A 15,447-nucleotide genomic window follows, 5' to 3' on the forward strand; every position below is an offset into this window, starting at 1 on the left:
AGGCTACCCACTCAAGTATTCTGGCCTGGAGAATCCACGGACTGTATAGAGTCACAAAGAGTTGGACACGACTGAGCGACTTTCACTTTCACTTTTCAGACAAAACCACAGGAATATTGACTCCATAAGACAATAATGTCTAGGAATTTGGAGGTAAAAAAAAGTATAGGAATTTGGAGGTACAATAATAGTAAGATGTAAGACTAGAAGATGAAAGAGCACATGGGAGTTCTTCTAAGGACCTAATACAATTTGGAAAAAAACAGAGATAATTAGTAACTTTAGACTTTGTTCCATCAGGGAAGCATTTTTTTTTCCAGGTAATAAACACTAGTAGAAAAGAAAAGGAATTATAAAAGCCAAATTAATATGGGAATACCTTACCTGCCTTCTGGGAAATCTATATGCAGGTCAAGAAGCAACAGATAGAACTGGACACTGAACAACAGACTGGTTCCCAATTGGGAAAGGAGTACGTTAAGGCTGTATATTGTCACCCTGCTTATTTAACTTATATGCAGAGTATCTCATGTGAAATGCTAGGCTGGATTAAGCACAAGCTGGAATCAAGATTGCCAGGAGAAATATCAATAACCTCAGATATGCAGATGACACCACCCTTATGGCAGAAAGTGAAGAGGAACTAAAAAGCCTCTTGATGAAAGTGAAAGTGGAGAGTGAAAAAGTTGGCTTAAAGCTCAACATTCAGAAAACGAAGATCATGGCATCCAGTCCCACCACTCATGGCAAATAGATGGGGAAACAATGGAAACAGTGTCAGACTTTATTTTTGGGGGCTCCAAAATCACTGCAGATGGTGACTGCAGCCATGAAATTAAAAGACGCTTGCTCCTTGGAAGAAAAGCTATGACAAACCTAGACAGCATATTAAAAAGCAGAGACACTTTGCTAACAAAGGTCCATCTATGGTTTTCCAGTAGTCATGTATGGATGTGAGAGTTGGAACCATTAAGAAAGCTGAGCGCTGAAGAACTGATGCTTTTGAACTGTGGTGTTGAAGACTCTTGAGAGTCCCTTGGATTGCAAGGAGATACAACCAGTCAATCCTAAAGGAAATCAGTCCTGAATATTCATTGGAAGGACTGATGTTAAAGCTGAAACTCCAATACTTTGGCCACTTGATGCAAAGAACTGTCTCACTGGAAAGACCCTGATGCTGGGAAAGACTGAAGGCAGGAGGAGAAGGGGACGACAGAGGATGAGGTGGTTGGACTGCATCATCAATTCGATGGACATGAGTTTGAGCAAGCTTTGGGAGTTCATGATGGACAGGGAAGCCTGGGCGTGCTGCAGTCTATAGGGCCGCAAAGAGTCGGACATGACTGAGCAACTGAACTGAATAGAAGGAAAAAGAAAAACAAATTCAATAAAAAGTGAGAAAGGAGGAAAAAACATAGAAAAAAGGAGGAGATAGAGTATAAAATAAAATAATTTCAAATACATCATAATAAAGACTTTTGATTTCTGATTGAGGATGTAGAGTCAGAAAGAACACTGGTTTTCAATTTAAAAAAAAAGGGCAGCCAAACTCTAAGTTCATGACTACTGTTGAACACACTGAGAGGTCACAGGACAACTAACCAGCCCCAAATCTAAGAAGGGACGTGGCAGATGCTGCTAGAAGCTGTTAAGAATAATTCACCTAGAATAAACATCAAACTGGTGGAGCATAAGTATGGGCTGGTTAGAATGCATGGAGCCACAGGGACAAAAGAGCTCACAAACTCTTGTACATTTTTCTTCAACAGAACAGACCAAAAAGACGGATGAGAGTCTTGAGAAACAGATCTCCACAGTACAGGCCTCAGGGAGGGGGAAAGGGCACTAATCCTTGCTTATCTCCTCTAGGAAACCAAAGGTTAATTTGCTTGGAGCAGAACAACAAACACTGCTGTCCCCTGGGCACTGGGAAAACAGGTGCATCTGGGGAAGGGGCTGCACTATAGCTTGGGAATAGGGTCCCCGATGGTTCAGATGGTAAAGAATCTGCCTGCAGGGTAGGAGACCTGGGTTTGATCCCTGGGTTGGGACAATCCCCTGGAGAAGGGCATAACAAACCACTCCAGTATTCTTGCCTAAAGAATTCCATGGACAGAGGAGCCTGGTAGGCTACAGTTCATGGGGTTTCAAAGAGTCAGACATGACTGAGCGACTAACACACACAGGACAGGAGCACTAATGAGGCCAAATGCCCCAGATACAGGAACACACTAATGCAGCAAAAGACTGTGGCTTTCTCAGAACAACAGGGCAGACGTGTTCTCTGCTCTTCCAGTTTCCTGTGGAACAAAAGTAACAGTGGGACACTGCTGGGGACTGACAACTCCTCAAGTGCTGTGCAAAGAGAAGACCTAAAGATAGGGAGAAAACCTCTGGCAAACCAGCCCCTAACCTAAAAATAAGACATTGCTAGAGGAATTTGTAGCCTGTGGTGCAATGAGGGTAACCACAGAAACAACAAACCTCAAGCCTGCCCAACTCCTGACTGTATTAACTCAAACCCCCCACATTAAAGGCCTAGTAGAAGGAAAGATGTACCCATTTCCAGGCATACAAACCATTTACTTTAGTCTACTCTCCTACACAAGATGCACATCTAGTTTAAAAAAAAAATTACAAAGCATAGGAAAAGGTAAAAAAACCAAACACTTCCAAGAGATAAAGCAATCAACAGAACCAGCCTCATATATAACACAGATATTGAAGTTTTCTGACAGGGAATTTAAATTAAGGGCTCTATGGGAAAGGTGGAAGATATGCAACATCAGATAGGTAATATCAGCAAGGAAATGAAGACTGTAAGAATTAAAAGGAAATAGTAGAAGTAAAAAGCATAGTAACAGATGTAAAGAACGTCTTCAATGGCTCATCAGACAACTCACAAAGTGTAGGAAAGAATCAATGAACTTAGTGATAAATCAAGAGAAATAGGTCAGTCAACAGAAACTGAAATACAATGAGGAAAAATAACGGGAAGGCAAAGAATAACCAAGAATTGCTGGACAACATCAACAATTTAATGTAGGTATGACTGGAATTCCTGAAGAAGAGAGTGTGGGACAATAAGTATGTGATGAAATAATGACTAAGAAATTTCCAAATTTCATGGCAGTCACAAATTCACAGTTCCCAGAAGCTCAAGGAAAAAACAAGCAAAAGTCACAGCAAGTCAAATTGTATTTCCCTAGGAAATTGTCCACTTCATCTAAAGATTCGAATTTCAAATGTATCGGTTAAACATGCCCACTGACAAAAAGACAAGACTGTTTAAAGGAATGAATTCCAGGGACTTCCCCGGTGGTTCAGTGGTCTTTGCTTCCACTGCAGGGGGCAGGGGTTCCATTCACTGGTAGGGGAACTGAGATCCCAACTGCCCCACGACCAAAAAAAAAAAAAAAAGAGTTAAAAGAAAAGGAATGAATTCCAGCAAATATTTAAGTAACAGGTAATTTCAATCTTACAAAAAAACTTCTGAGAATAGAAAAAGTTAAATACAAGCCAACTCATTTATCAAACTTACTATAACCTTGGTGCCAAAACCAGATAAAAGTCTCCCCGCAAAAGAAAATTATAGTACAATCTAATTCAGGTACAAAAAAAATCTAAATTATGAAAAACCTGATTCCTGCAATGGGAATATGTTGTGTATGTTTCTATGTCTGCCCTCATATCACAAACCTGTATTTTGATAACTGTACCTCAATATAACTAGTTTTCTTCGCAACCCTTTATATCTTGTTTTATGCATTAAAAAATGTTATTTTGAAAAGAGGTTCATAGGTTTCAGGCTCCCAAAGGGGTGCATGGCACACAGAAGAGATAAGAACCCCTGTACTAAAGAAACTCCTATTGGAGATATACACAAGGCAACATGCAAGAATGTCCAGGGCAGCAATGTCTGTAACAGCAAATGTCAGTACAAGGAGGAAAGCAGCTCCATAAACTAAGGTATACTTACCAGGTGCACTGTTCTAAAAGTCATTAAAATGAAGGTACTGGAGCTACATGTATCAGCAAGGACCTATTTCTTAATCTGGATGCTGGATACATGGGTGTTTAATGCAATATTCTTTAGATAACCAACACACCACACTATTTTATTTTTCTCACTTTGCAATGAGAAAGCATCATGGATCATCACCAGTACATGCACTGACATTTAGGAACCATATCTATTAGCCAGGTATAGTGCAAAATACAAATTCCTTAGGAAGGTTTTCTCCTTTCCAAATTTCTTCTAGGTTTTCCAAACCACCTAGTTGGAATTAACTGTCCTGTCCTATTCTTCATAGCAATTTGTATTTAATTCTCTAATTACAAATTTATGAATTATATAGTGCTTCCAGTTTTATTGATAAATTAGAGATACCAAGGGAACATTTCATGCAAAGATGGGCTCAATAAAGGACAGAAATGGTATGGACCTAACAGAAGCAGAAGATATTAAGAAGAGGTGGCAAGAATACACAGAAGAACTGCACAAAAAAGAACTTCACAACCCAGATAATCACGCTGGTGTGATCACTCACACTCACCTAGAGCCAGACATCCTGGAATGTGAAGTCAAGTGGGCCTTAGAAAGCATCACTATGAACAAAGCTAGTGGAGGTGATGGAATTCCAGGTGAGCTATTTCAAATCCTAAAAGATGATGCTGTCAAAGTGCTACACTCAATATGCCAGCACATTTGGAAAACTCAGCAGTGGCCACAGGACTGGAAAAGGTCCATTTTCATTCCAATCCCAAAGAAAGGCAATGCCAAAGAATGTTCAAACTACCACACAATTGTACTCATCTCACATGCTAGTAAAGTAATGCTCAAAATTCTCCAAGCCAGGCTTCAGCAATACGTGAACCATGAACTTCCAGATGTTCAAGCTGGTTTTAGAAAAGGCAGAGGAACCAGAGATCAAATTGCCAACATCCGCTGGATCATGGAAAAAGCAAGAGTTCCAGAAAAACATCTATTTCTGCTTGACTATGCCAAAGCCTTTGACTGTGTGGATCACAATAAACTGTGGAAAATTCTGAAAAAGATGGGAATACAAGACCACCTGATGTGCCTCTTGAGAAACCTGTATGCAGGTCAGGAAGCAACAGTTAGAACTGGACATGGAACAACAGACTGGTTCCAAATAGGAAAAGGAGTACGTCAAGGCTGTATATTGTCACCCTGCTTATTTAACTTATATATGCAGAGTACATCATGAGAAATGCTGGGCTGGAAGAAGCACAAGCTGGAATCAAGATTGCCAGGAGAAATATCAATAACCTCAGATATGCAAATGACATCACCCTTATGGCAGAAAGTGAAGAGGAACTAAAAAGCCTCTTGATGAAAGTGAAAGAGGGGAGTGATAAAGTTGGCTTAAAGCTCAACATTCAGAAAACGAAGATCATGGCATCTGGTCCCATCACTTCATGGGAAATAGATGGGGAAACAGTAGAATCAGTGCCAGACTTTATTTTTCTGGGCTCCAAAATCACTGCAGATGGTGACTGCAGCCATGAAATTAAAAGACGCTTACTCCTTGGAAGGAAAGTTATGACCAACCTAGATAGCATATTCAAAAGCAGAGACATTACTTTGTCAATAGAGGTCCGTCTAGTCAAGGCTATGGTTTTTCCTGTGGTCATGTATGGATGTGAGTTGGACTGTGAAGAAGGCTGAGCGCCAAAGAATTGATACTTTTGAACTGTGGTGTTGGAGAAGACTCTTGAGAGTCCCTTGGACTGCAAGGAGATCCAACCAGTCCATCCCATAGGAGATCAGTCCTGGGTGTTCATTGGAAGGACTGATGTTGAAGCTGAAACTCCAATACTTTGGTCACCTGATGTGAAGAGTTGACTCATCTGAAAAGACCCTGATGCTGGGAAAGATTGAAGGCAGGAGGAGAAGGTGACGACAGAGGATGAGAAGGTTGGATGGGACTACCAACTCAATGGACATGGGTTTGGGTGGATTCTGGCAGTTGGTGGTGGAACAGGAGGCCTGGCGTGCTGCGATTCGTGGTGCAAAGAGTCAGACATGACTGAGCAACGGAAGTAAACATACAGCATTGTATAAGTCTAAAGTGTACAGCATAACTTGATTTACATATAATATGAAATGATTACCACAGTAAATTTAGTTAACATTCATCTTATATAGCGAATTTAAATATAGTTTTTGCATGACTGACATCTCAAGTGTAAGATATTTGATGGCTACACACTGCTCTGTATTCATAAGTTCGCAAAACTACATTTGTTGAGTTTGATTCATTTACCTATAGTCACTCTGAAATAAATCCTGAACAATGGCTAAAAAGTTGTGGTTGCATATTTAATATCTATATTGAGATATTGAGGTAAAATCTAATCATAAGAGTAAAACCTCCCATCATAAAGTTGGATTTCTATTTTTTATAATCTTACTGTTATTTTTAACTACAACGAAAAACACATGATAATAACTCTGTGAACAATGTAAAATAAGATATATTTATTCTGAACGATTTACATATCTATGTTATGTAAATCCAAGTTGGGATGATGATTTTACATTTAAGTGTATAGAATGATACATGAGTTAACTATGCCCCCTACTGACTGAAAAAGTATTTTGAAAACCATGAACATTACAGAGAATAGATGTACCACATAAAAACCAAATATCCCAAATGTACTTGTATAATGCAAATAGGTGTCATAAAAAGGACTTTGTAGGTTTTAAGTCAAGAATATATGAGATAATATTTATTAGAGAAACAGGGGACATGAGAAGAAAGAAGTGTTTAACTTTGGAACTGACTGCTCAGTCACCACATTACACAATTTTAGGAAGCATCCTTCACATTACATTCTGTATCAGTGGCTCTCAAGCAGGGGCAATTTTGCCTTCCCGGGGACATTTGACATCTGTGTGGAGATGCTTTCAGCCATCATAGGGAGGTGGGGGTGTGGTGCTTCTGAATAGAGGGTAGGGGATGTGGTAGTAGTTAAGAGGCCATAGATGCTGCTAAACGTACTACAATGCACAGCCCAGTCTCACAGTAAAAAATTATCTGGCCCCAAATGTTAAATTGTGTTAAGAAATTTTGCTCAACCTGAATATTCCCTTTCAGGTTGTGCAATAAGGAAACAAAGTCAAATGGAGTTTTACGACTTGCTTCAACTTTGCTAAAAGACTGAAAGAAGACACTCAATCTCTGCCATCAAGGAATATGGGTTTGGGGACTTTCCTAGTGGTTCAGTGGTCAAAACTGCCCCTGCACTTCCAGTGCAGGGGGCACACGTTCAAACCCTGGTTGGGGAACTAAGATCCTGCATGCCACATGGCATGGCCAAAAATATACATATATATAGTATTATGTTTTAGTTCTTTTCATTTGGGATAGAAAATTGTAGACGAGACAGTTTCATATGCCCACCTTTTAGCTCTATTGTAAGGATGATATAATTTGAGCATAAACTTTTGATGGGTTAACAATAGTTTTTAAAGTTATTGGGCTACCTGTGTTTCCATTTCCATCATCCTCTGTTTTATTTCTTTTATTTCTGCTTGTGTTTCAGCTTCTCTAAGTCGGATGGTCATCAGTTCATCTTGTAACTCAATCACGGCATTTTTCTTAGGTGGGTCTTTCCATCTCCCAGTAGTACGAGCTAAGTGGCGCTAAAATTTTAAAAAAAAAAAATTATATTGCAACAAATATTCCCAGTACTAAAATAAAAGCCAAATTAACTGAGCACTTATTTCAGGCCCAGTACTGTATAACCTACTTTATATGTGTCATTTTATTTAATTCCCAGAAAATCTCAAAAGTTAAACGCTATTATTTTCACTGTACAGAAAAGAAAATGGAAATCGTGATTAAGTAACTCCAGAAAGGTCCCACAGCCAGTAAGTGGCAGATTCGGGATATAAATTCAGATACAGTTCAAATGTTTTTATTCTGTAGATTCAGTTCAGTTCAGTCGCTCAGTCATGTCCGACTCTTTGCGACCCCATGAATTGCAGCAGGCCAGGCCTCCCTGTCCATCACCAGCTCCCGCAGTTCACTCAGACTCACGTATATCGAGTCAGTGATGCCATCCAGCCATCTCATCCTCTGTCGTCCCCTTCTCCTCCTGCCCCCAATCCCTCCCAGCATCAGAGTCTTTTCCAATGAGTCAACTCTTTGCATGAGGTGGCCGAAGTACTGGAGTTTCCAGCTTTAGCATCAGTCCTTCCAAAGAAATCCCAGGAATGATCTCCTTCAGAATGGACTGGTTGGATCTCCTTGCAGTCCAAGGGACTCGCAAGAGTCTTCTCCAACACCACAGTTCAAAAGCATCAATTCTTCGGCACTCAGCCTTCTTCACACTCCAACTCACATCCATACATGACCACAGGAAAAACCATAGCCTTGACTAGACGGACCTTAGTCGGCAAAGTAATGTCTCTGCTTTTGAATGTGCTATCTAGGTTGGTCATAACTTTTCTTCCAAGGAGTAAGCGTCTTTTAATTTCATGGCTGCAGTCACCATCTGCAGTGATTTTGGAGCCCAAGAAAATAAAGTTTGACACTGTTTCCACTGTTTCCCCATCTATTTCCCATGAAGTGATGGGACCGGATGCCATGATCTTCGTTTTCTGAATGCTGAGCTTTAAGCCAACTTTTTCACTCTCCACTTTCACTTTCATCAAGAGGCTTTTTAGTTCTTCTTCACTTCCTGCCATAAGGGTGGTGTCATCTGCATATTTGAGATTAATTATCTGCATATTCTGTAGATTAATTACTGTAATAAATATAATTTTTATCCTCATTTTTCCCTGAGAGATTTTTACATTATTTTTTAATGAAATCCCAGGAAAAGGGGAAAATGGAACCATTCATGAATTAGGGAAACAATAGCAGAAATTAACAGCAGTGTTCTCAAAAAATTCTTTCATTTGTTTTTAATTAATTTCCAGTTTATTGCTGTCTGATATTTCTTCAAAAACAAAAAAAAGCCATGGCAATATAAAGAACTTTTGTTAGATATATTCCCCACCCCAATTCATACCTTCATCACTTTCTGAAATAATATGTAGTTTTTTTTCCCTTTCTGTTCTCCCTTCTTGTCTTATAGATTCTATTTTTCTTTTTTTGCTACTTATCAGTAGTTTCCCTCATATGTGAATAAATTTGTGGCATATAACTAACTAAATGACTATTTTATTTTGTGATAAAACCATTTTGAAAAGAAGTTACAAATTCATAAATTTATGTTGATGCCACGCACCCTTCTGATGTTTCATAATGACCAATGAATTTAACACTAGAAGAAATAAGTACAATACAAAAAGAATTTTCTCTTAGTTCTTTAGAAAAAGTTAACACAAATCACAATGGTATAATAAGACAACAAAAATATGACTTGGTCTCTATTTTACATTTTATTTAATTCTAAAAATCAAAGAGGAAAAAAGCTTAAAAGTGCTTTCAATTTCTAAATGCTCTCAGTTTTGTGCCTAACAGAGTCTTTCTCACTTTAAACTCAAACCCTAGTGTTGGTTGTTAACTACTTCAAATTTACACAAAATGGATTTTCAGGTTTTACATTTTTTAAAAAAAGCACACAAAATATACTCATATACCTGCCAGTGTTCCTCCAAATCCTTGACTTGCTGTCTAAGCTCTTTCAAACCCATAATAGCTTCTGCTTCTCTCAGTTTCACAGCAATGAGTTCTTCCTGAAGTCTTGCAATGTTATTCTCATCAGGAAAGGAGTTGTTTCTCTAAAGCAAGAGAGAATTTAATCGGGGATTTTTTTTTAATTTAAAGAATAAAATATAGCATATACAACAATACAGCAAAATAACAAGAGCTATTTTATCTCACATGTAACTGTGCTTAATTTGATACAATCTTATTGAGATATAATCCACAAACTATAAAACTTATCCTTTTAATGAACACTAGTCAGCAGTTTTTAACAGTATTCACAGGGTTATGCAACCATCATCACAAAGCAATTTCAGCACATTTTAATCACCCCCAAGAAACGCTATACCCATTAGCAGTTACTTTATGTTTTCGACACCCCCGGGCCCTGACAATCACTAATCTATGTCTCTATGAACTTGCCTATTTTGAATATTTCATAAAATGCAATCATACAATTTATGGCCTTTTATGACTAGCTTCTTTCACTCAGCATGTTTTCAAATTTCATCTTTTTAAAAAATTGCCAAATAATAGTTTCAATGTCCAGATATACCACATTTTATTTATACATTCATCAGTTGATGGAAATGTGAGTTGTTTCCACTTTGAGGTTACTATGAGTAACACTGCTATGGACATTTATGTGATTTTGTACAGATGTATGTTTTTAACTCTCTTGAGTATATATGAAACAGCAGAAATGCTAGATCAGATGGTAATTCTACATCTAATTTTTAAGAAACTGGCAAACTTTTCAAAAGCAGTTGCATGTTTTACATCCCCACCAGGAAGGAACTGTCTTTAATTTTAAGGACACAGAGAGTCTAATTCTGTTTTAATAAAATACTAATCAGTATTATGGAGCAACAAGATTAAAAATGTTTTTCAACATGGCAATAAACATACTAACCTCTGATTAGGACTTCAAACAAAGCATGAACATCATTTATATTTTAAAGATTTATGGAAGAGAGCAGTTCAAATTTTATTTTTTCAACATACCAGTTTGGAAAAGGAGTATAAAATATATGTACATTAGTAACTACTGTGACTAATCAATACTCAAGAAATTAGTTCTAAGGTAATCTAAGTATTTCCTTCAAGGATACAAGATGGGTCCTGAAAGACCCATCTTCAGATATAGGGTTGCCATATTAAACTGCTCTCAGGAACGACCAAAGAATTCTAAATTAGGCTCTAATAAAAGTTCCTTAAGTAAACTAAGTTCCAAGTCTTAAAATTTTCTATCTCTGAAATTTTTCATTAACATTTTAGCCCTCAGAGATGGCTGAATAAAGTTATTCTTGCCAACTACACATTTTTTGTGATGGATTTTAAATATTTTCTCAACTGAAAACCAGAAATTTACTGTATATGTATTTTAAGAAAAACCTATCTTGCATGAAGAAATTAACCATAGGATGCATGAATACTAACAAAGCTACTTTAAAAAAATTGGACCCAAGAACATTTCCTTCTTCCAAATATTCAAAACAGAAAGATCCAGACTCTTAACTAAATCATGGGAGCCCAGAATACTCCCCATTAGGCACTTTTTATTCTGGCTTTTTTCTCAACAAATAGGAAAAAAAAGTTTTCCAAGGATAATATAAACATAGCAAGTAGATTTCTAGCACAATTATTCCACTATTAACTGTAGTTATTTTCATTAAGAAACAGTTAAGAATTTGAGGCTCTTTCATGTCCATTGTTTATGAGATTCTGAATCAATGGCTAGATACTACCTAAGGGTAAACGAAAAAAATGCAACACAGAACCCAAATCATCTATGACTTTATAGATGAGAAAACAGAGATTCAGAATTTGTGATTTGGAACACAGACTCTCAAGTCTGAGGTTAAAGAAACCTAAAAGTGTTTCTATTTCCACTACTCATCTGTTCTTTAATAACCTTCAAAAGAGGTAAGTTAACTTCTGTAAGTACATCTCCAGCTAAAATCTTCCTATATAAACTTGATGGTTTTCTGTAGCTTGGAAAGCTATAACAGTTATACTCAGATGAAAATTTCCCTGAAATGCTTACGTATTTAGCTAGTCTATTTCGACACTGTTGCAGATAAAACTATTATAATATTTGAAAACAATGGTTAATTTCTTTCTTTAAACAAATTTACAAGAAAAACAAGACACATTTGCAATGTGTTTCAATCAAAAAATTCACTTCTATATATCAGATCTACATATTTCAAAGTAAAAATGTTCACTTCTCAGCTGAAATTTGATTAAAATGAATATTTGTGTATTTTGTGCTTAGGATGCAAATTTCACAGTGGATTTTTAAAAATTTACCTTGAATTGGGAGAAAAGCAAGTGATATATTTATACACTGTTGGGATAAAAATGGTAATATTCATTTTTAAAAGAACTACAAATGTGGTTATGGTTTTAGTTATTTTTACTGATGTTTAGCACAGGCTTTAAATTAAAAAATACACTGTGGTCTACACTGACCCAAAAGTATTCCATAAATTAATTTAACAAATAAATGGCAAATTTTTCAAAGCTAAATCTAATTCTTCTAGAAGGAAATTGCTGCCTTCTGTTTAATTACATTAACTGAAATGTGCTTAAGAGGAATGTTTTCAGCATATTTTATATACTAAAAACAAAAAGGGTTAGTATTCGGTCAATGGCCAAGATGTAATATTACTACGCTGTAGACTGTTACAGTTCATATCATCCCATTTGCCCCAGGATTTTAAGGGAATGGCAACCCACTCCTGTATTCTTGCCTAGAGAATCCTGTGGACAGAGGAGCCTGGTGGGCTGCTGTCCATGGGGTCGCATAGAGTCAGACACGACCGAAGCGACTTAGCATGCATGCATGCATTGGAGAAGGAAATGGTAACCCACTCCAGTATTTTTGCCTGGACAATCCTATGGACAGAGGAGCCTGGTGGGCTGCCATCTATGGGGTCACATAGAGTCGGACACGACTGAAGTGACTTAGCAGCAGCAGCAGCAATCTGAAAGATACTGTGTCAGCTATTGTTGGGTGACTCTAAAGGCTGTTAAGTACTACTTATCTTGACAACAGTTAATCTGTATTCCTTAAGTTTCTTTTCTCCAATAATTAAATATCATTTATATCAAAATTATCCTGGTTGTTTCCCTCTAAAAGGACGTTAATCTCTATTTTTACCCAAAATATGGGGCTTTGACTAGTATGGTAACAATAAAAATTAAATAGGAAACATGTATTTTTTCCTTTCCTCTCTTATAACATGTAAGATTTTTAATGTGCAAAAAACCAGGCCAAATTTCACCGCTCAATAAGCACTTAAATATCTATCATATGTCCCGTCTAGTTTGGGAATGACAGCCTTTATATTGCTCTTACCTTTTCTATATCCAGAACTTTATCCTGCATTTCCTTCAGCGCACATTGAGACTCAGCTTCACTCAGTCGGGCTTGGACCAATTCCTTCTCTAGCTGTAGCACAAAATCTTCATTGTAGTTGGAACTGCATTTATGCTACAAGTTATAGACATACACTGAAATTTTTCAGAAGTTTGAACATGTATATATAATAAAAATAAGTGCAATTACACAATACAGCTATTGAGGGTAACCAGACTGTAAAAGTTCCATCCACCCAGTATTTCCAGCTTATCTCTTTTCCAGAAAATTAAAAATTCCAGGTTTGATATCTATAATGATGATCACATTATCAGGTGTTTATAATCAAATCCAATTCATAGAAGATAAATATCTTCTTTTATCTGTCCATTCATCCAGATGCTAAGAATTTGTTCCAGCTCTACCGACCTGAACTGAACAACACCGTAACCACCAGTCATATATGGTTACTGAGCACTTGAAATGTGGCTACAAATTAAGAAAGGTTGTAAGTGTAAAACAAATTCTGGATTTTGAAGGCTTAATGTGAAATAAAAAGTCAAAATATCTCATTAATTTTAATACTGACTGTACGTTGAAATAAAATTTCAAATGTACTGAGTTAAAATACTGATTTAATCAAATAAAACTTTATTATTAATTTCATTGTTAGTTACTTCTTTTATTATGGCACTTTAAAAGGCATATGTGGCTCACATTATATTGATATTAGACAGCACTGATATAGACTACAGAAGACAAGTACAAATCTACTGTAAATTCTACTTTAACCTAATAGGAATAAAAATAAGGCATCTATAATAACGTAAACCATCCTAAATCCCAAAAGAACAAAAATCTATTTGCTGTTAGAAATGTACTGATTTCTTTAAATATACTCATGAAAATGATTGCTAGAAGCAACGATGCTGCATAGAGAAATTAACCATGAAAGGATGAAACTCTTCCATCTCCTTTCCTACTTTACACCAATGTAGCTATTTAAGAAATACCACTATAAAAGACTTCCTAAAATAAACTATCACTTCACATTCAATTTACGTAGTAATTACTACGTGATTAAAAAAGAGTGACAACTCATAATTCCAAAATAAGAGTCACAGAGAATAATCTCCTACTGAACTAACATAAGCAAAGAATGGGTATTTTATTTATTATTATTTTTTATATACATTTTAAAATTTTATTTTTACTTTATTTTACTTTACAATACTGTATTGGTTTTGCCATACATTGACATGAATCTGCCACGGGTATATACGAGCACCCAAACCTGAATCCCCCTCCCACCTCCCACCCCAAGGTGGGATCATCTCTCTGGATCATCCCCGTGCATCAGCCGCAAGCATCCTGTATCTTGTATCGAACACAGACTGGTGTTTCATTTTTTACATGATAGTATACATGTTTCAATGCCAAAGAACGGGTATTTTTACTCTTTAATATATTAGGAACAAAACAGATAGCAAATTAAAACTATTTAAAAACTATTAAATACTTAATTAAAATATACAGTACTCCCTTGCCCATTACTCAAAAAGTTATGTTTTAAAAATGCACAGTTCAGCTACTGGGCAAATGAGAACTTTTAAACTCAGTCTTATTTCTCCCAGTAACTTTCTGATACTATTAAAACAATATTTCAGTATAAGAAATAGATTTGCAATAGATGTATCACCTTAGCAAATACTTACCTTACCAAACAGAAAAATGACAGCTTTAGAATGGCTGCAGCCAAAATGCAGGTGTCATGATTTTGTTTAATTAGATCACAGTTATTTTATGAGTAATACTAGAATATTTTGCCTTTAATCTAAAGCTCTGACAAGAGTAATTCAGGCTTACTTGTTAAGACTCTATTAGGAGGGCTCAAGGAATACATCAAACCGAAATGGCCAATATGAGAATGGAACCATTGATCTGGTGTAAACCAACCCATCCAACCAAGTGTTAAAAAAAAAAAAAAAAAAAAGACTAGTAATATTGGGAACAAATTTTTAGCAATAATATTTACCAAACCTCTAATCATCCTCTCTCTGTTGTTCAAGGGATTCTTTCTACATTGTACATGTTATTTCTCTTCTCTTCAGTTTGTTTCTCAATCCACTACAAATTAATTTTAGCCTTCATCCCTTGATGAAACTGCTCTAATCACTAACAGTATTAATATCCAATAACAATATAAAAACTCAATGGAAAGCCCTTTCGTTCAGCTCTTAGCTTCACCAGATAGTCTATGGAATTTAAAACAACTGACCACTCATTAAAAATTTCTCCTCCCCCAGATTCTGAGGTGTTACTCTTTCATGGTTTTACCTCGTATCTTCTCTGTGTACTCTGTCAGTTCTACTACTTCATTATAGATATGTCTAT

General features: G+C 36.5%; 1 protein-coding gene across 10 annotated transcripts in view; it reads right to left on the reverse strand.

Annotated features, from left to right (window-relative positions):
• Positions 1 to 15,447, reverse strand: part of EVI5 (ecotropic viral integration site 5) — a 224,730-nt gene that overhangs the window by 76,104 nt on the left and 133,179 nt on the right. For 8 of the 10 annotated variants that reach the window (XM_018045762.1, XM_013962626.2, XM_013962628.2 and 5 more), the window contains 3 exons: positions 13,054 to 13,188; positions 9,623 to 9,763; positions 7,517 to 7,675 (listed from right to left, as the gene is read on the reverse strand). In XM_018045762.1, coding sequence (XP_017901251.1) covers positions 7,517 to 7,675; positions 9,623 to 9,763; positions 13,054 to 13,188 — 435 coding nt within the window. The remainder of the gene's footprint in view (positions 1 to 7,516; positions 7,676 to 9,622; positions 9,764 to 13,053; positions 13,189 to 15,447) is intronic. The other 2 variants (XM_013962629.2, XM_013962625.2) reach the window with 1 other exon arrangement.

Source organism: Capra hircus, chromosome 3 (genome assembly GCF_001704415.2).
Source record: "Capra hircus breed San Clemente chromosome 3, ASM170441v1, whole genome shotgun sequence".
Classification (NCBI taxonomy): Eukaryota; Metazoa; Chordata; class Mammalia; order Artiodactyla; family Bovidae; genus Capra; species Capra hircus.